Source organism: Silurus aristotelis (genome assembly GCF_946808225.1).
Source record: "Silurus aristotelis genome assembly, chromosome: 15".
Taxonomy (NCBI): domain Eukaryota; kingdom Metazoa; phylum Chordata; class Actinopteri; order Siluriformes; family Siluridae; genus Silurus; species Silurus aristotelis.
Genome location: NC_139588.1, coordinates 11017209 through 11040859, shown reverse-complemented (window position 1 = coordinate 11040859; position 23651 = coordinate 11017209). Strand labels below are relative to the sequence as shown.

The 23651-nt window shown below is 38.0% G+C and overlaps 1 protein-coding gene across 1 annotated transcript; it reads left to right on the top strand.

Moving 5' to 3' along the window:
• The first annotated feature begins 1946 nt into the window (after window positions 1-1946).
• On the top strand, window positions 1947-17810 carry ppp2r5ea (protein phosphatase 2, regulatory subunit B', epsilon isoform a). The gene is made up of 14 exons (XM_083561993.1): window positions 1947-2560; window positions 9041-9201; window positions 9901-10097; window positions 10198-10299; window positions 10454-10546; window positions 10722-10852; window positions 10963-11022; window positions 11111-11219; window positions 12114-12167; window positions 12258-12308; window positions 12659-12778; window positions 12879-13006; window positions 16471-16572; window positions 16662-17810. Exons 2-14 carry the CDS (start codon window positions 9045-9047, stop codon window positions 16762-16764), a joined length of 1407 nt encoding a protein of 468 aa, XP_083418119.1. The 5' UTR covers window positions 1947-2560; window positions 9041-9044; the 3' UTR covers window positions 16765-17810.
• Window positions 17811-23651: the final 5841 nt, after the last annotated feature.

Genomic DNA, 23651 nt, shown 5'->3' with positions numbered 1-23651 from the left:
ATATGAGTTGAAGCATACGAGATTTGCTTCATTAGTACTGATTAGGGTAAGCAATAAACTTTTAACACCTAATACATATTTGATCAAAGTACACAAAATGTACAATTATATGCTTCTTATCACTAATTAATCAAATGTACATTTTTTAAAAGACCAGTTGAAGAAAGCTGATGTAACAGTCAAAGACTATTTTCCACAAACATGGGATCGGGTATATTTGGGGAATTTTTCAGAACCTACATTAACATACTATGGTGGTTTTTTTTTTTTTGGATACTTTATAAAGAAACACTTAGTAATAAAATAGGTTTTATTCCTATTGGTTATCTGTGTGCTGTAACATTAAGACTTAGCTTTACTGAGGGACACATACATACATGTTCCAGCATGACAATACTACTTTGGAGAAACCACTATGAAGTCATGGGTAAGGTTGCTGTGGAAGAACTGGAATATGCTGCACAGAAAACTGGCCTCAAATCCACTGATTTTATATATATATATATATATATATACAGTACAGACCAAAAGTTTGGACACACCTCATTCAAAGAGTTTTCTTTATTTTCATGACTATGAAAATTGTAGATTCACACTGAAGGCATCAAAACTATGAATTAACACATGTGGAATTATATATGGAATTATATACATAACAAAAAAGTGTGAAACAACTGAAAAATGTCATTCTAGGTTCTTCAAAGTAGCCACCTTTTGCTTTGATTACTGCTTTGCACACTCTTGGCATTCTCTTGATGAGCTTCAAGAGGTAGTCACCTGAAATGGTCTTCCAACAGTCTTGAAGCAGTTCCCCGAGAGATGCTTGGCACTTGTTGGCCCTTTTGCCTTCACTCTGCGGTCCAGCTCACCCCTAAACCATCTCGATTGGGTTCAGGTCCGGTGACTGTGGAGGCCAGGTCATCTGGCGCAGCACCCCATCACTCTCCTTCTTGCTCAAATAGCCCTTGATGCCTTCAGTGTGACTCTACAATTTTCATAGTCATGAAAATAAAGAAAACTCTTTGAATGAGAAGGTGTGTCCAAACTTTTGGTCTGTACTATATATATATATATATATATATATATATATATATATATATATATATATATATATATATATATATATATATATATAATTATTATTTTTTTGTAGGTTTGGATAGTAAAATAATAATAATAATAATAATGATAATAATAATAATAATAATAATAATAATAATAATAATAATAATAATAATAATAATAATAATAATAATAATAATAACGCCACCTTGTGGTAATTAGGAAGTTTTTTCTTTCCACATTTTTTATTTTATTTTGTTCCAACCTACTAAATTGTAATGAATTAAACTTATTTTATTAGAATTTCTTTATCAGAATACAGTCTTTAGAAATAATTAATAAATAACCTGAGCTGCAAATAATATTATGGAATTTAATTTCATCATACAGTCGCATTTCTGCTCATTATCTATAAAATCATACTGATTAATACCTGTATTGTTTTTTCTAATATCATTATTTAGGAGACTAATGAATCGGTAAGTCATTGGAAATGTTATTTTTATTAATCAGTGTCATGATTTAGGTGAAAAGATCCCTGGTGTGTGTGAAACAAAGGTAATGTAAATCTGTGTTCAAGAATTTCGTGCTTTATATTTTTTTTAATAAATAATAATATTAATAATAATATATTTAAAATAAAGGTTTTGGTTTTCTAACACACTGGACGGTGTTCATCTGAAACTACTCGGATGTGACGTTCCACATTCCACAGCATCCGGGCATTTCTGCTCCGCTCACTTACGCTCAGCCTAACTTGCTAACTGTCGTACGTCATCGACGGTTTACTTTTGTAGGCGTGTCTACTCCCGGCACAAGAGATTGGCAGTTATTTCGACCAATCATTAAACTGAACCTTTTGTCACTAACCAATCATTATGCGCATATTTGACTAAGAAATAGTAAAGTTTGTTGCCGTTGTGTCTGTTTTGAGGCAGAAAAAAAAAAAAGAAAAAAAAAAGGAAAAAAAAAAACTTCGGACGGTTGCTTGTTAGCGTTTGGTTTCAATAAACCGATAACTATTACAAGAAAAAAAATACTACTTAATAACGATAATAATTCTAAAAAGCATGTTAGAGTTCATGTTAGAAGAGTGGGAGATGTAGCCGGTCGGTTTATTCCGTTTACGTTAAGCCGCTCGGGGGGGAACCGCAGCCAGGCTGGGACAGTAGCGGAGGGATTAGCTTCTAGAAGCGGCTAGCCTGTTTGCTAGCTATGTCGAGGCGCGCTCGGGTCGACTGGTAGCTGGCTGCTCCGTCCTTGTTCAGCGCGAACGCTGGCTGCTCTGAGCGGTTTCTTTAATCGCAATACCTGCACGACGGTTATTGCGTTACGGCTGCCTGGATATTTTGTTACCGAGCTGGAGGTTGGATTTGAAAGCTTGCTAGTCCTGTGAAAAGGGGAAAGCTAGCAGGCATTTCACAGCGGCGCTAGCTTACACCGCCCTGAACACGCTCCTGGTATCCAGCCAGCACGATTGGAAAGCTGACGGGTTGAGGTAAATATTGCATCGTTTAGAAGTCGGTGTTTGAGGTTTCAAAACTTTCGACAGTGTTTCGTTCAATCTCTCACACAAACTCTCAATCAGGTGTCATTCTGAAGAATGCAGCAGTAAACCAGAGGCTTTGCTCAGCTCGAGTAGTTTGCATTTGCATGTTATTCTTATAAACTCGTAAAGAAATCAATGATCTTGTTGCATGGGGTTTGCATTTACACGTCATTTATATGCTGCACAAAAAGAGGGTGTGTGTATATCTATGTGTATGTGTGTGTATGTATGTGTGTGTGTGTGTGTATATATATATATATATATATATATATATATATATATATATATATATATATATATATATATATATAGCATTACAGATATATATTGTGTTGATCATTAATGGATCTCAGATTTCACCCTGTGTACCCAAAAGGCTTCATGCACTGTAATTCAGCTCACACAGTTTTTCCCTGTAAACTGCTTGAGTAAGTTATTCCTTATCTGATGTGGTGTACATGTCAAGGGCCTGGTGAGAGAGGTGACAAAGTCCTCCACTCACCCGATTTATTATACAGATTGTCAAAAGATGTTCTGAAGGGATTTGATTTGATCACAAGTAGCATACAGAATGATTCGTCGATCTTGTGTCAGAGCTGCAAATAATAGTGGACTAAAGAAGAAAGTGCAGGCTGACAAAATATTATGGCTTTCACGAACCAAAAGTGAATATGTTGCCTGGTATATGAAGTTTATTTTATGCGTATGCTGAACTGTCTGCATGTCAACATCATTATATTTATTTTGAACACATGCCTTTAATTTGTTTGCAGTCGATATTCGGATGTTTGTTTTCACACTTGAGCAAGAGTTTGTTTATGTTTTCATTGTGTCAACGATTTGCTTCACCTCTAAACCACTAAGCTCATCCATGCACTTTTAGCCAACTTGTTTCCCATGTATTTATTTCATATTTATTTCGTATTGTCTTGAAAATACTATTTATTTATTTATTTATTTATTTATTTATTTATTTATTTATTTATTTTTCTAATGCAAATGCATCTAATAAATAGTCATCTTGTATTCGGGCTTTAGAGTATTACATGTCAATAAAACCATATACCTGCAAAAATAGGTGGCACCAAATACAGGTTAATGAGTTCCCCTGGACTAAAGCAACCTGATAAACTATAGTGGTTTCCAGTACCGGGACTGCATGAGGGCCAGTGACTTTCCAGAACGTACCAGTTCTGCTAAGTGAACCACCATCTGCGGCAAGCGTATGATGCAAAGTTTCAAATCATAGTGATAAATGCAGCCGAGTCATCGAACAACTGTCAAGCAGCCAAAAAAATACGACATGCCAGAATGTAATATACGGAGATGGCAAGCACAAAAATACAGTCTTAAGAAATGTTTAAGTCTAAAGTCTTAAAAATGCTAATACCTGTAGTCAAAGAAAAGCTTACAGTGGTTCTAAAATCGGCCACATCGATGAAATTGACCGGCAAGTATGTTAGTACGTAAGTCTGCTCTGCGATTGGATACTCCAGGCATGGGTACAGACATGTTTTTTCACAATGAGATGGACAGCCTAGGCTCCAGATGACTGCAGGTTATATATAGTATGCCATATGAAAAGTATTTTCAAGTTAAAGCATTTTCTTTATGATAGACAAGAATTGTTCTTCAAAAAGCATTTTTTCCGAAAGGTACACTTTGGGGGGGAAAAAGAGAGGGGGGGGGGTGTCATCTTATATTTAGGGTCTTTTTGTATTTGGGACTATATGGTATAATCCCATATACATTTAAAGTTTGATATCAGCAGATATGTGGTTATTGATTATTTTGACCATCAGAGAATCCATCAATGTGGTATTTTTGTGATTATTTATAAAGTGCATTAATATAAAATATTTTTTAGCTGGCTAGCACAAGGCCTAATCAAATAGGTAATTCTGTAATGCACCTACAGTCTTAATACAGTATTACTGGCATTTATCAGATAAGCATGAGAATGATCAGCTGTTTGTCAAAGCAGATGAACCCAAGGTTACTGCTTTTTTCCCCCCCTGCATCATTTTTTAAATTCCAGCCAGACACATTTGAAAGAAAATCAGAAATATTTGCTGGCTGTCTCATAAGCCCTATTCGAACAGAAATTAATTTACAGGTCCCACTATGTGATTAGATTTTTTCTTGATTGGCCTTGAAATGTTTTTTCTCCATCCTGTTTGGAGATGTTGCCTTTTTATTTTTATTTTCCAAGCATCATTGTAGTCCCATCCGGATATACATCATTATCCTTTGCCAGATTTTAAGCACTTTCTGAAAAAAAAAATGGACACTTCAGGAGAGGCACGACCATAAACCAGTGGTTTCCCAATTAAGCAGCACAGTCGAGATTCTACCACCCAGACCAAGTATATGTTCAAACTGCTAATCATCTCTACTTTTTAATTTCACGTTAGGTATTTAATCGCATTAGGGATTTAAAGAAATGACCATGTGAGCCTATGCGAACATCCAGATTGTTTGCATAGATCCAGATATAGGAAATGCAACCCATTGCCAACTTGTTCCCCCTGTAGAAATGTTTTTGCTGTCAGGATGCAAGCGTTTTATCATTGGAGTGGAAAGGGGGAAAAAATGATGAGAGATATGCACCTGATCCAATCCAAAAAGACTTTTATTTAGACATTTTTAAGGCTTATTAGTCAGTTAAGAACAGTTTTAGCCATTTACTAACACAAAAGCCTAAACTATGGTATTTGGCCAAAAGCGTAGTGTACTATAAATATTTTTTGTGTTATAGAGGAAGAGCTCTGTACCGTTTGTCTGTGCCCTATTTTCCATCCAATATTCCATCAAATACTTTTTGATTACTGTTTTTTTAATTTGACGATGATAAATCACCAAAAGGCTGTTAACACACATCTCATTTGCACAAACTTCTGTCTTGTATCTGGATTTTTCACATTGAAAGAGTCCTTTCTTTTTCTGGATGAAGGCGAAATCAAGTGTTCTTCAGCTGCAGTTGTTTCTGCAGGACAGTCTATTTGGCCATGTTGATGTGTTTTTAGTACAGCTTGCTTCTATCATGAACTCTGTTTGAAGAAAATGCAGTCAAGCATATAGCAGGCAGTCACAGACTACTGAGATCAGGTTGAATTCTTATGCCTTGAGTAGATCTGAAAACCCAAGTCCTCTTTCATTTAAAAGCTTTGGTAAGTGGTCCATTTTTGTTGAGATTGTACCAGTGGTGGCCTCCGAGTCTCAACCTTGGTTGACAGGATTAGTGCAGTATCTGCTACAGCAGGATCCTGGGTTTTTATGAAATGTTTCCCAATGTTTCTTAAATAATCAGTTTTATGTCTTTTACAACGAGTTTATGCATTATGGAAGAAAACATTAAATGTGAGTTGTGGTGGCTGTAATTTGGAGAAACTCCTGAAATGAGCAAGTAATTTGTTTTCTTTTTCTTAAATTTTTATTGCTGAAATTGCAATATGTAAAAACTAAACCCATTCAGCGCATTTAACTGCCATATTACATAAATGCAAATACAAATATATAAATTAAAAAAATGATCAATAAAAATGAATTTCAAATGACTTTTGAAATACAAAAAAAAATGATCCCAAAAGAGCCCCACACTGATTTCTCTCCATTCCTTCATTTTTCATTCTGCAGGATTTTCTGTGTCTACCTGTCCAGGGGTCTCATTTATAAACCTGGCATACGCACAGAACAAGGATAAAAATGTGCCTATGCTACTTTCCATGCAAAGGTTGTAATTTATAAAAAAAAAAAATTGACTGGGAAAAAGTGCACACCTGTAAGTAAACTCTGAGCCCTTCGCATGCACAACCTTCACATGGAAATCTTTTTTTACAAATGAGACCCCAGAGTGGTCCAGAGTTCAGCGGGTGGTGCGTCAGTAATAATGGTCCGTGGGGAAACACAGTGCTCCGTGTGTAGTTAAATAGACTAAACGAAGCATTGAGGCAAATATGTTGCATTTTTGTATTCTAATTAATTGAGTGACTCAAAGATTTGTTTCAGCCCTTCATGCAAGTGATTATTTTATTGTGCTTTTATGTGACAAATAATGCAACTTGATAAAAAGACAGTTTCATGTTAATGCAGGCCAAAAACACAAATTATGTGTAGTGACTGCACATCTAGCTGTTCTGTTACTGCTGCCACTGCTGTTTCCCAGTGGAAATCTTTAAGTCCTGTTCCAAAATATAAGGCTAAATGAGGACCGGTTTTTGCTAATTTACATTTTGTTGCCTGTTTCTGTGGATTGACATAGTCTATTCTATCAGTCTTTATTTTAGAATTTGTTTTATGTTATATAAAGTTGGTTATACCATCATCTGCCTGCAAACTTGATTCTGATTGAATGGAAGGTGTGTGTTTAAACCATTGAATATACAGGCAGTCCATTTAACCACCACTCTGTATTAATGTGCTGCCTTCTTAAAAACTGTAACTATAGTAACATACCAGCATAGTCACATACAGAATGAGGCTTCTGTCCTTTTTACGTGCCATTTAATTTGCATGGAAAATATGGTGATTTGGTAAATGGGCAGAGGCTGAAGATGGAATTGACAAGCTGAAACAGATGATGATAAAATGAAAAATATAACAAAAAGGGCACAATCAGTTGACTCCATCAGAGAAGTCGGTGACATTGGTGCATGTAATTCTCTCTCTCTCGCTCTCTCTCACTCTCTCTCGCTCTCTCTCACTCTCTCTCTCTCTCTCTCTCTCTCTTTCGATCTCACACACACACACACACACACACACACACACACACACGTTTACGAATTACACTGGCAGAATTCTAGATCCAACTAATGAAAATGAACTGTTCTATTTAACTGTTCAGTCAGTTTTGTACTGAAAACTCAATGGCATCTGTGAGTGCTGGCAAATGGTCATGGTAGTAGCATGATAATCCACAGCTACACGTTCAATAATTTTAACATACTCCTTAGAAGCAACCAACTCCAGTTCTTCATCATTCAGGTCATATCATCACGATGTAACAATGAATTGTAAATTACTATTAGTACTGTCAACTAAGATTCATCATTTTGGTTATTACAGGTTATGTAGCTTCTCTCTTTTCCAGTCTTTTAAACCCTTTTATATGATGAATATCAATACAAGACCTTTTTGGGCTCTTCTGTGCTTTTCTGCTTCCATAATCAGAACCCCAGACCTGTATTATTAATCTTAGGCTAGCGCCCTTTAGTCTGGTAGTAATCCACTCATCTTCCACTTCATATTAAATATTGCAGAGTGTCTTGACTAAATTCTGTCTTGAAAACCACTCTATAGGTTTTACCAAATGACCGTATATCTTTTTCATCCTTTCTGCGGGTGTCTCAATATGTGGAAGTTGGTACAGAGACTGTGTTTCTGCAACAAAGTCCATTTTTATGGCTGCTTTCATGCCCAGTAAAAGGTGTTTATTATGGTACTTTACTAATTACTTATATATCCAGTAAACAGTGCAAGATCTATTAGGGAATAACCTGAATGCAGGACTAGAATTTGGGGGTTGATGCTGGACTGATTGTGTATTTGGGGAAAAAAAAAAAAAACACACTTATTCTTTCTTATTTTTTCATAGTTTTAGAGACAGAATGTAATATAACATACTCAAGCTAACAGACCTGAATTTAATGCATAATGCCTTAGAAACCTTACTTCCATTATTAACATCTCTTGTGTGTCTGTTTGCCAAACACAGTGTAGGAATTTCTGTAATGAAATGTGCATCATGACGAAGACCGTTTATAAGATCTGTTAAGGTCAGTAAAGTGTAGACATGTGCAGCACAGGCAGACTGCTAACCTTGGTTATGAACATTTTCAGTTTGGTTGAGGGTCAGTTCTCCTATTAAAAGCATGTCCTTGGCACGCAGCTTTATTCAGTAATGATGTGTGTGTGAAGCATATGGCAGTGAGGAAAACTTCCTGTCAGGTTAGACCTCGTTATTCCCCATCGGGCCTGTGAGGATGTGTTATGTAAGTGTTGACAGTCAGCGGGAAGACCTACATGCTGCTAGCACATCCATCCTTCATCTGGCTAGCTTTACTCGCTGCCTTGGTTTTAACCTGCCAACGGTGTTATATTTCATTGACCAGTGTATGGTATTCATGTGGGCATTGTATTGTATGCTCTATTGAACAATGAGACAACAGTGCTCGGTTTTACCCTAGGGCCAGTTCTTTTGCTTGGGTGAGGCAACCCTGAAAAACAGAAGCTAAAATACAGCCTAACATAACCATAAACATACAGCAGTAACAACATACATTGTGAAAGAAATGCAGAGGGAATGTGAAAGATGTTATTACTTATAAATACAGTGTGTATTCTTTATTTTCCTGACATTTTTGGTTCTGTATGTGCGGTGGTCTTACCTTTGTGATATGGTTTGATATGTTACTTTTCTTCTTTTTTCAGTGCTATGTCTTCAGCAGCCACCACACCCCCATCCGTAGACAAGGTGGACGGCTTCTCCAGGAAGTCAGTCCGAAAAGCTAAGCAGAAGCGATCCCAGAGTTCGTCTCAGTTCAAGTCTCAGGACAAACCCATCGAACTAGTGCAGCTGCCGCTACTGAAAGGTATCAAACCCACCACGTTTCGCGGTCAGGTATTCATTGAGCTCAATACTGCATGAGAGATATTTAGAGAGTTTGTGTGGCCAAAAGTATGTGGACCCTTGCCCATCCCACCCTTATGTGGACCTTCTTAACTGTTCCAAACACAGTTGTATATGTGGGAGCTTTAGGGTTGACAATAACTAAGAAGCCCAAGCCTGTTCCCACATGACTATTCCCTTGTACAAGGTGAGGTCTTTTTAAGGCATCATTTTCCAATGTTATCAGTGCCCTACCCACCACCATGCTCCAGAATGTAATGGATTTCTATTCCTTCCTAGAACTGTAAAACTATTATAGCTACAAAAGTGGTGGGGGCAGAGACCATATTAATGCCAGTGTGGTAATTAAGTGTCTATGCATTTGGCCATAGTTTATTTTAGATGCCTGTTGTTCTGGGGCACAATGTTTTTTCTGTTTAGAGTTCAGGTTTTTTTATTTCTTAAAATAAAAAATAAAATAAAAAAAGAACAACAGATAAATGAAAACTCTGACACAGGATAAGTGTCTTTTAGTGGTTGAGGCGTGGGTTTAATTTCTAACACATCAAGGAGAAAAAGGTGCTGATTTTGTAAAATCATCGGATGTGCATGCACAGAGACACACAGCACACAGTTCTGTTGTTTTTCTCCTCTTTTAATCTCACACTCTCTCTCCCTCCAGATGTGTCTGCCCAGGAGCAGCCAGAGTTGTTTCTAAAGAAGCTGCAGCAGTGTTGCACTCTGTTTGACTTCATAGACACACTGTCTGACCTCAAGATGAAGGAGTACAAGCGCTCTACCTTGAACGAGCTGGTGGATTATGTCACACTAAGCCGTGGTTACCTCACAGAACAGACCTATCCAGAGGTTGTCAAAATGGTTGGTGCTCCAGTCATGTTCAGTTGTCGTTGTCTTCACTTGACATTCGTAAGCAACAGGGCTGTTAAGATGTTTCACCGTGTGTTTGTTTATCTGGTAGGTATCCTGTAACATATTCCGGACACTTCCTCCTAGTGACAGTAATGAGTTTGACCCAGAGGAGGATGAACCTACGCTGGAAGCCTCATGGCCCCACTTGCAGGTGGAATCAAGAGCAACTTTGCAAAATTTAAACCTTTGCACCCACAAATCGTATCATACTGCTCCCAGACATCCTGAGTTGTTTGTAGAATTATGATATCCTAATGTTTATCCTTGGCAGAAAAATGTGACCCAATCCTTGTCTGTTTTTCCAGCTTGTCTACGAGTTCTTCATTCGCTTTTTGGAGAGTCAGGAATTTCAGCCTAGCATTGCCAAAAAATACATTGACCAGAAATTTGTACTACAGGTGTGTGTTTTGTAAATGTATGTGTATTGTACACTTTGCTTAGCTGTTTCTTTTTGTGTGGTCACTGTTACCAAGCATGTATTGCCAGTTCAATATGTGTGTTTCTGGGTGCTGCTAAATAAACCCGCCTGTTGACCAAGTGCCTCTGTCTCCCCTCTGCTTTGTTTGTTCTCAGCTTTTGGAGCTGTTTGACAGTGAGGACCCTCGTGAGAGGGACTGCCTGAAGACTGTCCTGCACAGAATTTATGGCAAGTTCCTCGGTCTTAGGGCTTTCATCCGCAAACAGATCAACAACATTTTTCTAGGGTAAGAAAAGAGAAATCATTGTACTTTATTTAGTAACGAGTCCGATCATATGATGTGGAATATGTCCTCACTGACCTCTTGTGCTCTGTTTTTCATTGCCTTTTCTCCAGGTTTGTGTATGAAACCGAGCACTTCAATGGGGTGGCTGAGCTGTTGGAGATCTTGGGAAGGTGTGTGCCTTTGTAGTCTTTTATAGTAGTGTAGAATGTACACATTCATTCCACGATGAGATTCATGCTATTTTTCTTTCCCTTCTAGTATCATCAATGGTTTTGCACTTCCTCTGAAAGCTGAACATAAGCAGTTCCTAGTAAAAGTTTTATTGCCTCTACACTCAGCGAAAAGTCTGTCCCTCTTCCATGCACAGGTATTCTGGCTTTTGTGCCTGCTTTGCCTGTTTAACTATTTTTTTTTCTTTTTTTGTCTTTTTTTTTTTTGTTTTTTTTTGTTTTTTTTTTGTCTGTGTCATCTTGATCCATGCTGGTGACTAGGATTGCAGAAACTTTCCATGGAAATGAATGTGAATAAACTGGGAATTTAAAAATTGCAGGTTTTCCTATAACATTGTGCCTCCTTCCATACCATAATACAGATATTTTCTTGAATCTAGCACACACAATTTTGTGAAAACATGTCATGTAAATTACATAAATATTGCCTACATTTACGTTTAAATCTTTCTTGTGCCGTGTCTAAGCTATTGTGCAACAAATTATACTAACAGTTTAATTAGTCAGAAATGTTTTTTTTTTTTTATCTGTAGTAGTTTGCATGCATGCCAGCTTGACCTAATAAAATGTTTATATTTGTTTGTATATGATAGTTTGTATACATTTCTAATGAATTCTCATAAATTCCATATAAGTTGGAACCAAATTTGTAATTTTCTAAAATTTCCTAGTTGAAGTTCCCATGCAAAGTTTCCAGAAATTTACTGGAAATGTGCCTCCCCTTTGCACCAATTCTCGTGACCGCTTACTCTTAATTTCACACTGTAAAAAGCAAAGGCCATTTAAAACACGAGATGGATGTATTTCTTTTGCCAAGTTTTGGTGTTTGTGTGATTAAAGAAATTGTTCAGTATCTGAGCAGATTTCTTTAAAAGGGGTGAAATTGAGGACACCCTACAGTAAGTGAGTGAGTGCTCTATAGATTGCCTTGAGGGAGAGCAGTGAGTGGAGTGAGGGGGACTGTATGAATTCTTCACTGCTGCTGTTGTCAGGCCAGCACACACACTTCTCCACATTTGTGTCTCTTACAGCTGGCCTACTGTATTGTGCAATTCCTAGAGAAAGATCCCACGCTAACAGAACCTGTAAGTGACATCCTGCTCACAGCTCTACTGTTTCTGTTTGATAGCTTTTTTGTCCCCCTCTGTGTCTCATTATATTTTTGAACTTTTCAGGTGATAAGGGGCTTGTTAAAGTTTTGGCCAAAAACCTGCAGTCAGAAAGAGGTAAATGACAATTTGTAGCTTGAATTGCCAATATAAATATGCTTGAGCATTTCACAGGAGTTTATTGGGTTCTCTTAGGTAACACTATCGGTGTGTGATTCTTGTTTCTTTGTTGGCTAAGCTAACTGCCAAGTTGTTCACTGAGCTCATGGCTAAAATCAAAACATCAGAGAGGGCCAGTGTGCTGCTCCTGTATCTTCTGCTATGACCCAGTCTTTCGTCTTTGCTCTTGTTGTGCAGAAAAAAAACCCTGTGTAACAACAAAATCGCGCGTGTCGATTAGCTGTTGTTTGCCCCGCGACAGCAGATGCCTGCTCTGTTTTATTATTCTCTTGCTGGCATGTTCTAAGGTTATGTTCCTTGGTGAGTTGGAGGAGATCCTAGATGTGATTGAGCCCACACAGTTTGTCAAGGTCCAGGAGCCTCTGTTCAAGCAGATCTCCAGATGTGTATCCAGTCCTCACTTTCAGGTCATCCCCATACTCACACCTACAAATTTACTTTATACATTTCAGCCACATCTTTTTAACAGCAATTACACTGTATTAACACTTTAAATCTGCTTGGCAGGTGGCGGAGCGAGCCCTGTATTACTGGAACAATGAATATATCATGAGTCTGATAGAGGAGAACTCCAGTGTTATCCTGCCCATCATGTTTGCCAGTCTTTACAGGATCTCCAAAGAGCACTGGAACCCGTAAGTGTACTCAGAATTGGGCATAATTGATGGCTGGATTTCCAGGAGATCTTTATGGCATTTCTGATACATCAACTCCTCTCATGAAGCAAAATGTTTTTTACACTAACTCCCTTTTTTTTAGTGTGACTTTGTTACTTTGTAATGTCCCTTACATGTCTCATAAATTCAAATTTACATTTGTATTTACCAAATACACATTCATACAGAGTACGACATGTAGGTAAATGTTTCTTATCACTGTCCAACATGTAAACTAGACATAGAATATAAAAAAATAAATTAAAAAAGTAAAGTATATTAAAAGTATAACTAAAGTGATAAAATGATAAAAAAAAAAAATAGGTTAAAAATAAATTATTAGGTCTGCAACTAACATTTCTTTTGATAAATCAGTTAATCAGACGATTTTTTTTTATTTTTTAATTGGAGGGCTCCAGACAAAAAATAAAATCAGTTAAGGAGCCATTGGCTCTTATGAGAAAAACAACAGGTGGCAAATTTGTTTTTAAGTGCCACACAAGAATCAACTTTAAAAAATGTAAAACACTTACTTCTTGTCGTGTATACATCTGCCATCTTTTTACAGCATGGCCCGGGAACTGAAGCAATCATATAGGCGGTGTTAAATTGTATTTTTTTTTATCTCTTTCCTTTCTTTTGCGCACGCAGTCCACATGCACGAGACACTGCGAACTCTAACGGTGTTTTCTGTGGCACGCTCTTCGCCATCATGTGATCACGAGACTTTTTATGCTTTTGACTATTGCAGTGTTTTCTTACTGTCTTTTTTTTTTTTTTTTTTTTTTTTTTTTTTTTTTTATAAATGATTTGTTCCGGTAATGAAATCAGTTTTCCCCGCAAATCCTCTGTCCGCATTAGAGCGGAAGTCACAAAACAGTTTCTGCGTCTCGTGATCATACATCAGCCATGAAAACTCTTAGATCCAAAAGGTTTTTCAAATGTCTTTTGGCACTTTTATTTCTGTATTCACTGACAGAAAGATGGTTCTCAGTGTGTCTGTCGTTCTTCCTTTCTCCAGCGCTGGCACAACTGCAGCCTGCTTTTTTAATACCGGTGTGTGTGATCAGAGGAAGAGTTAAACAGAGATGGAGAGTGTTTGTTTGAAAAAGTCGGATATTTTTAGTTTAGTTTAGTTCGATGGGGAAAGCTTTAACTCAAGCCTGCATCTTAGTTTATTACGTCAACAAATTATGTGAGAGGCCATTCCTCACAGAACACCCACATATAAAGTCATAACATGCAGGTTATTCTGTCATAACCTGCAAAATTATATGGTCACAGGTGGCGATCTAGACAGAAATATTACTAGCAATTAATTATTTTTTTGGTCGCAAATGCGACAATTGTATTCGCAGTCTGGAGCCCTGAATGCGATGATTATTATTTTTTAAGCCGTTTTCCTTATTATAACTATATAGAACTGTAATTCAAGAAATGTATGCATAAAAGTGTACTTAAACCTATACTCAATATGTGGCTTTTGCATTATTATTTTTTGTTTGTTGACATTTTAAAGCTTATAGTGGCTGTTTTTTGGAGTGCATGTGGGATTTCTTCTTTTTAACAAATTCACATGTGCTTTTTTGTTTGTTTTTACAGAAAGAAAAGTATTTGAGTATGACAACCATGCTTGGAAAAAATACACAGACATTCTGTTTAGCTATGAAGAAGCTTCTAGAAGAATTTTTTATTTTATTTTGTATAATAATTAAATCATTTGCATAAATGAAATATACACACATTGAAAACAAGCATTTGAAGGTTGTAAAGCCGCAGTAAATCATCTCTGAAAACAGATGTTATGCACAAGCTAACGGGCTTGATTTAAAAAGAGGAAAAAATGCATTACTAAAAACGTGCAACCTGATGCGTGCGAGTCATGACTGAACAGATCCAGTGCTTTATTATCGATTAGTTGTTGAAGCCCTTATACCTGTACATAGCTATACATACACAAATCTATGGCTCATTGATACACGTGGGGAGTGAAGGCTGGTCCGTGTGGTCCGATCCAACAGACGAGCTCCTGTAGCTCAAATTTCTGATGAAGTTAATGATGTTGATGCTGGATGGGTCAGAACTGTTTTGGCAGCAAAAGGGGGACCAACACAAAATTAGGCAGGTGGTCATTACGTTATGCCTGATCGCTGTATATAAAACTATAATCTTAATCAATGACCTGTTAATTGTCTAATTGCCCATGTTATTGTAAAAAAATATGTATGGTGTTTGTTTTCACTCCCATTCATGGTGTGTGTTGTAATTATAATGAATTAAGGCTGTAGCTATCGATTATTTTAGTAATTGATTATTCTACTAATTGTTCCATCGATTCAAATAATCGGATAAAATGTACTTTTTGTTTTGCTTTTTTTATTTGTATTTTATTAAGGCGCAACACTAAATATACAAGAGAAAATAAGAAAGCTCTCTTAAAAGTAACGTTTCCTTTTAGTGCATTTAAGTGCCATATTCCATCAAAATGCAAATAGAAATATATAAATAAATGTCGTTTTCTTTGGTCTGAATCTGTGGAAGCCTGTTTCCACTACATTTAAATATTCTGATTTTTTTTTTAGCTCCCAACTGTGACATTATTTCATGTAAACATCCAACATTTCTGACACATCCACCATGTTGTGGAAGTTTGAAGCTGTTGGTGTATGAACGAGGCTCCTCTGCCTCATCTTGTTCCGTCTCCTCCAGAGCTGATTGTTAGATGAATTAGATGATTGTTAGTTCTCTCCAAGGACTGGAGGCTCAGTTTAATACAATGCGATTATATTGATTGAAAATGAAACGGGTTACAGTGTGTAAATATTTCTTCTACTACAGACCGGGTGACTCTGTCTGATTGGCAAAAAAAAAAAAATTGTAATTTTAAGAATTAAAATATTGTGAGAAAAGTCGGAATTAGGCAAAAAAAAATTAATTTAATGTGGCCCCTCGCAGTTTTCTCTCCGTTCCTCCATTTGTTTCATTCTGCAGCATGTGTTTACCTGTCCAGAGCTGTCCAGAGGTTTAGAGAGTGGTGCATCAGTAATAATGGTCAGCTGTGAAACACACTGCTTCGTGTGTAGTTAAATGGACTAAACGAAGCATAAATAATAATATTTTGACCAAATTTATTTAATTTCTTTTTACATATTCGAATTTCTCAAGTTACTCGAGGAATCGTTTCAGCCCTATAATTAATAGCTGCTGCAGCATCTAAGTGCACGCTGCTCATGCTCAACTGAGGTTGCCATTAGTTTAGTTTTATAAAATCAAATAGTTTATTCGCCCTGGTTGCACTTGTGGTTTGTGTGTTGTTTCTTATGTCCACGGTGAATTTTAATTGCAAAAATCCCAGTGCTGTTTGTGTTCATTCAATGCATTGTTTGCGAACATGTTCATAAAATCAAACTCTCTTTTTTACTTTCCTTTTTTGTGATCACCAGAGCGATATCTGCTTTAATCTACAACGTGCTGAAAGCGTTCATGGAGATGAACAGCGCACTGTTCGATGAACTTGCTGCAACTTACAAATCAGAACGCCAGCGGTACGATTCTTAGCTTTTTGGTCCACACTGGAACTAATTGTGAAAGTCACCTGCAGTCTACAAGTCTCTGGGTTTTCTTTTGGTTTCAGGGAAAAGAAAAAGGATAAGGACCGGGAGGACTTGTGGCGGAAGCTGGAAGAGCTGGAACTGAGACGAGGAATTCAGAACAGCGACGGCATCATTCCCACCTAAACCATTGGACGTCGCTCCATACTTCCATCAAGCTAAAACCAACGTTCTGCCACAGGGACGCCACATCTCCATGTTTCTTGTGCTGCGTACTTTACTGTACACTCCTGCATTTGTTTGTTTTTCCCCCACCAGCACTGTAAAAAAAAAAAAAAAAAACCTTCTCTCCTCTGTTTCCTTTGACAATTTTATGTAAAATTCGAAAAGGACATGGTGTGCTCACACTGGGGGAGAATATACACTTCTTGCCATTACAAAAAAAAAAAAAAACATTCACTGTTAAGGGATGCATTTTGAAAAGCCTTCACCTGAGAACATGAGTCTATATTCTTTTATATATATTTCTGTATAGTGTGTGGTCCCAAAGACTCTCCATAATGGAGTCCCGTTATTTCATGCACTCTTGAGGCCTTCATTCAGTCTTGAATTTCTTTGTCCCATGTCCTTTTTTTGGGGGAAATGTTTGACTACTTGAGTCTAGAAACTTAACACCCAGTACATAAATGTCATTGCAAAATGGATCAACATTTATTCCATTCATGGTGTATAGACAGATGTTGGTCCAGCTCTGGTACCATCCGTGAGTGAGCCACAGCGATCTCTTATCTTACAGCGAAGTGTTTCGCTGTGAATTGCTTATGAAGAATTCAAGATAGACCTTTAAAAGAAAAATAAATTGACCCCATCGAAGACGTTATTCCTCGAAAAGCAGTGTTCAAAACTTCATTCAGTGTACTGGAAAAGTTGATTTGTTTTAACATTGGCAACTCGGACGTCTCCTGCTCATGTCTTTGGACTTTAACGTGGAAGCTCGTAAACCCGTTTGGATTAAGCTAGAATATTTTTTAAGGAGTGTTTGGAATGAAAGCCTGCATATGTGGCGTATTTCTGAATGCTGAACCAGTCTTATTCCTCAATGCCACCCACTATAGTGGCTTAAGACTCAAGCACTTGGAGTTAAAGAGGTTTGTTGTGCTAACAGGATTCAAAATCCTTGTTTCTATTTTATTCTGTTTTATTTCAAATTAAAATCATGGGTGTGGATTTTACATGTGAGAAAGATGTATTTTTTATTGCTCTGTCTTTGGGCCTCTGTCCCTCTCATCAATCTTGTGTGATTTATTATTATTATTATTATTATTTTGGATGGCCCCGCTATGTTTATGTTGAAATTTAAAAGAAAGGGTTTGATGAACAGAATAAATCTTAATTATTTAAAAAAAAATAAATAAATACAGAGACATTAAATAAAACTGTTTTTGTGATAAAAAATAAAGTTGATTTATTTTTATTTTTAATAGGTGCTAAGTTAAAGTTTTTAGATTTCAAGTTTTCTCGATCGTCAGTATAAAAGTTGATGTGACTGACGATTGCTTTAGTATCAGTTATGCTTTGAACGATATGATGATAAAACTGATTTGATTTGCTTTGCAGGTTTTCTGTGGAAAGTGCTGACCACTTAAATACTGTTTTTCAGTTTTGACTTTTTTTCGGCACCAGTAGAGGGCAGTGAACACACAGAATTGAAAAACTATAACTCCTCTAAAATAGATTCCTACAAATATGTATGTAAAGAAAAAGATATTTAAATATCACAGACATATTAAATGGTTTAAAAGTTATATTTGACAAGCGCTACATTATATAGGCAAAAATATTTGGACATCTGAATTGTCCAGTCATTTGTAGTTATTCCAATCTGTTACCACGAAGTTTGAGTCACATCGTTGTATGGAATGTCTTTGGATGCGATTGCATTCAATTTTCCCTTCACTTGAACTAGAAGACGCAAACCTGTTCCAACATTTGGTTTACATGGGGTTGGAGAGGAAGATCTTGAGTAGCCTGCTATAGAGCTCTGACCTCAACCCTACTTAACACTGTTGTGATGATTTGGAACCCCAGGTCTCCTCACCCTACATCATTACCTGACTTTAATAACACCCTTATGGCTTAGTAACAAATCTTCACCACCACATTCCAAAATATAGTGGAACATCTTCCCCAGAGTGGAGGGCATTCTGACAGCAAATTAGGCCTAAGTGTGAAATGTGATGTTCAAGAAATACCGTATTTTTCGGACTATAACCCCGCGGCTTAAACAACGAAGCAGCTAATTTATGGATTTTTTCCTGGGTTTTTCCCGGTATCATAAACCTCAAGCCAAAAAACTGAGCCCCATAACATTAGACCAATGAAATTTCCGAACGGAATCGAAACCACGCACCTCACCTGTGTTCTGAACTTCACGGCATCGGGAGAAAAAAACTTTTTTTTTAAAAAACGCACGACTATGACAAAAGATAAACTGCCGAAAGAAATAGTTGTGAAAGGAAGGAGGAAGACATTGAACAATGACTTTCTTGGTCGGCTACTGTTTAGATACAAGCCGTTGTAGCGCGTTGAGTCTGGGTGAAGGGAGAGCTCACTAACTCCAGTTACAACAGAAATCATATAAGCACAGACAGGTTTCCAAAACTCGTGCTTTTGTATTTTTCTTGGCAACAGCGTTACGGGTTAGTCAAAGAAACTTAGAAATGAGTATTAGAAAATAATAAGCACATAATCCTCTTGAACACACGCAGTAATAGCGGAAAGGCAGGTTATTCCCAAAATAACGCTCTGCTCTTAAAGGAGCCACAACCAGAGGTGGCAAAAGTACACACATCCTTTACTTAAGTAGAAGTACAGATACTCGTGTTTTAAAATACTCGGGTAAAAGTTAAAGTACTGATTATACCTTTTTACTTTAAGTGAAAGTAAAGAAGTCTTGGCTCTGACATGTACTTAAGTAAAAAGTAGTTATTACTGCTACCTGTTTTAGCTGTTAACTGGACCTCACATCATAGATAGATTAGATAGATTAGATAGATAGATAGATAGATAGCCTGCCTAGTGGGTTAATGTCAGTATCCCCACAAGGATGAGTTTGATTCCTGGTCAAGCTGGTTGCTGTGTTGGTAAATAAAACTTCTGGACCTTCTCCCCTCTGAAAACATTTCAATTCCGTGTTGGATTAATTTCTTGATTTCCTGGTCTTTAATGAAAGATAACTCCACCAAATAAAAGGCACTTCTGTGGTAGCTCAGTGGGTTAAAGCTTGTGCCTGAACATGGTCCTTAATATAGTCCATGCTGGTGATAAGGTTTCAAAGCCAGTCCTACATGCCTTCTTTCTTACTGCGCTGGCATGAAACAAAGTATGAACCCTCCAAAAAGCACACATGCTTTTCAGCAGTGGTCGCTCAGTGGTTTAAGGCTTGTGCCTTATCTAAACATGCTTCCAAGTCTGATCTCTTCCATGTTTGAGTGGGTTAAGGCTGGTGCCTCACTGAAGGTGGGGATCAGGGTTTGAATCCTGCTTTCTGCCTGCTAGTTGCGATGTAGGTTATGTTCCATCTTTCTTTAGCTTTATATTCTTGTGTTGATGGTTTAAAGGTAGCTAGACCTGCTCTAAACAACCTTCCTGGCCTGTCTTCCCTGATGGTTCAGTGGGTTAAATCAGGTTTCTTGCTTTTGGTGGGGTTCAGGGTTCGAATCCTGCTTTCTGTCTGCCAGTCACGATCAGGATTCACTTCCTACATCTTTCTTTAGCGATATATTTTTGTTTTTAATGGGTTGAAAAGAAAGATAGACCTGCTTTAAACAAGCTTCCTAGTCTATCCTCACCAATGGTTCAACGGGTTAAGGTTGGTATCTTGCTGGTGGTGGGGCTCATGGTTCGTATCCTGCTTTCTTCCTGTTATTTACAATGTGGGTTCAACTTGTGTTACTTACATCTGTATTCGCTTCCTACATCTTTCTTTACCGTTAAATTCTTGTGTTGATGGTTTGAAAAGAATGATAGACCTGCTCTAATCAAGCTTCCCCATCCTGTTTTTTTCTGATGGCTTAGTGGGTTAAGGCTGGTACTTTGCTAATGTTGGTGGTCAGGGTTCAAACCTGGCTTTCTGTCTGCTAGTCATGAGGTAGGTTAAATTCCTGATTCCTACATCTTCATATTCTTGTTTTGATGGGTTAAAAATAAAGATAGACCTGCTCTAAACAAACTTCACAGCTTGTCCTTCCTGATAGTTCAGGGGGGTAATGCTGGTGCCTTGCTAATGGTGTGAATCAGGGTTCGAATCCTGCTTTGTCATCTGCTAGTCACATCATGGGTTTGCTTCCTATGTCTGTCTTTAGCGTTATATTCTTGTGTTGATGGTTTGAAAGAAAAGATAGACCTGCTCTAAACAATTGTCGCAGCAGGTCCTTCCTGATGGTTCAGTGGGTTAAGACTGGTATTTTGCTGTTGGTGGGGTTCAGGGTTCGAATCCTTGTTTCTGTCTGGTCTGAATTTCTTGCTTTGAAGCCTGAAACAAACGATAAACCCCCCAAAAAAAGAAGGTGTGTTGTGGTACTTGATGGCTTTGTGATAAAAGCCTTGCCTCTGAGCTCAGAGGTTGCTGGTTCGAATCTGGCTTGTCCCCACACTGAGTAAGCTGTGTGGAAAGTAGTGTCTGGTGAGCAATGAGGTAGTTGACCTGCTGCTTCACAGCCTCAGAAAAAGTGAGGGTGATAGGTTTTTGACAGCCTTTTTCCCTATATATGCAAAACTAAGTCGATACTTTTTTGATTGTTTTTGCTTCATAATCCCCTGTTTTCAGCTACTCAGACACCGGGGGGGGCAGATGCCCGGATATTGCCCCCCTGCTTCAGGATACGCCCTCCGAAACCACATCCAACCTTCCACGCAGCCATTTCTGACACCTTCCTTACTACAGCCACCGGAACCTTCCATACTCTTAACTTTGAGCCCTGGCCGGGGTTTGAACCAGCAACTTCTCAACCCAGAGGTAAAGCTCTTCCAATTGAGCCACAGGATCTCCTGCAAGAACCTGATTTTTAGGACCTTTTCTGGTTCTTTAAAAAAAAAAAATATTTTAAACAATTTAAAGGAAATCTAAGGGGTAGGAATCGAACCAGGTGAGTCAGATAGCAGCGACCACTTCACTGACCATTACACCAACACAGGGAGAGGCAAACAAGCCTTTGCTTATTGGACTCTTGGCTTTTCTATAGTTAGGAGACCAGTGTTTTCTCTTAGATCATGATGGTAGAGGGTCAAAACTTCTCCTTCCTGTACATTCTCTCAGTAACTCGAAGTCTATGAGAAGTGACTCAGGTACAAGAACCACATCTTCAACACCTGCACCACTGATATCCCATGATTTGCCAGCAACCAATTTTAATGATCCTTCATTGTTCTGTTTTTAAAAACTTCTTATAATGTTCAATATTAAACTAGAGGTAGGAATCGAACCAGGGAAGTCTTTCATCATAGATCGCTAATGGCATTACTTCAAAACTCAAAACTTTGTTAGACATGTAAATAAGCAGGAAAGACAGAGACAAAGACAAAGAGACACAGACACAGCTTTAGAAAGAGTGAGAAACAAATAGAGAGACAGCAAGAGAGGGACATATACAGTGAGACAGAGACATTTACTAAAAGAGACACAGGGACAATTACATAGAGAAAATAGAGAGACAAAGATAGCGAGATATAGCCACTTCCTGTTGCAAGTGTTTATCCCAAGCGACTCTTAATGATCTCATTTACTAAATGAGCAGCAGTGAGTTAAGAGTTTGCTCAGGTGCCCAAAACTGGCAGCTTGGATGTGTTAAACATTTATCATATTTACAGCATGTGATATATATGTAAGCATATGTACAGTGATTAAATATATATAGGCTATATCAGTGCAGAGACGTGTGGACATCATTTAGAGCCTTTGCTATGTTTCCACACGGACAGTTTGACATATAAAGCACTTAACTGTCTCGCACCGCAGTATCTAAGTGAACTTCTGTACCAGTATGATCCTCCACGCCTACTTAGATCAAAAGGTGCTGGCTATCTGTTGGTTCCTCCAATAATGAAGATTACAGCAGGGGGCAGATCTTTCTCTTATAAAGCCCCGCAGTTATGGAACAGCCTTCCTATCAGTGTTTGGGACTCAGACACAGTCTCAGTGTTTAAGTCAAGGTTGAAAACATATTTATTCAGTCAAGCCTTTAATCAGTAGATATTTTCCTCAGGTAAAGGCTCAGATCTGGAGGGAACATGGATATAGAGTGTTTGGTGAACTGGTATATTTGTATGCTGTCGTCCCCTCACATTCACGTGTTCACTCAGGTTTGTTGATGGTGGTGTGGTGGGTCGTCTCTTATCCCAGAGATCCCTCATGTCTGTGTTGCCTTCTGGTTCTCCCTTTTAGTTATGCTGCCATAGCGAGTCTTGCCAGAGTCCAAACTGCACAGTGACTTTAACTCTCATGCAACAATAGGTACACTTAATAATCCATATCCTTCTCTTCCTGTCACCATCTTTTCCCTCTCTCTCTCTCTCTCTCTCTCTCTCTCTCTCTCTCTCTCTCTCTCTCTCTCTCGTTAAACATGCTCCTGAGGCTCCAGTGACCACTGTTCCTGCCCCTCTCCCCTCCGTGGATCTTCCCACTTCGTCCAGGCCTGCCTCTGGATAGTGTTCTCTTTGACTGGAGGCCACTCTGTGCAGCTGCGGAAGGTTTGTCATCAACGCCTTGGGTGGTTCCATGAAATTCCGGAGTAAGAACGGGAGGATGGATTGGACTGTAGTTGATGTCATCAGTCTCCTACACTGACTCAGGAATACAGTTCGCTTTTGATCATTATCACTGTACTCCGCAACATTTTATACCTGCCACAAATGGACATTCGGTGTAACCCAGATGAGGATGGGTTCCCTCTTGAGTCTGGTTCCTCTCAAGGTTTCTTCCTTATGCCATCTCGGGGAGTTTTTCCTTGCCACAGTCGCCACCGGCTTGCTCATAAAGAACATATTCATTTTTAATCAAATGTTCATTGTTAAAA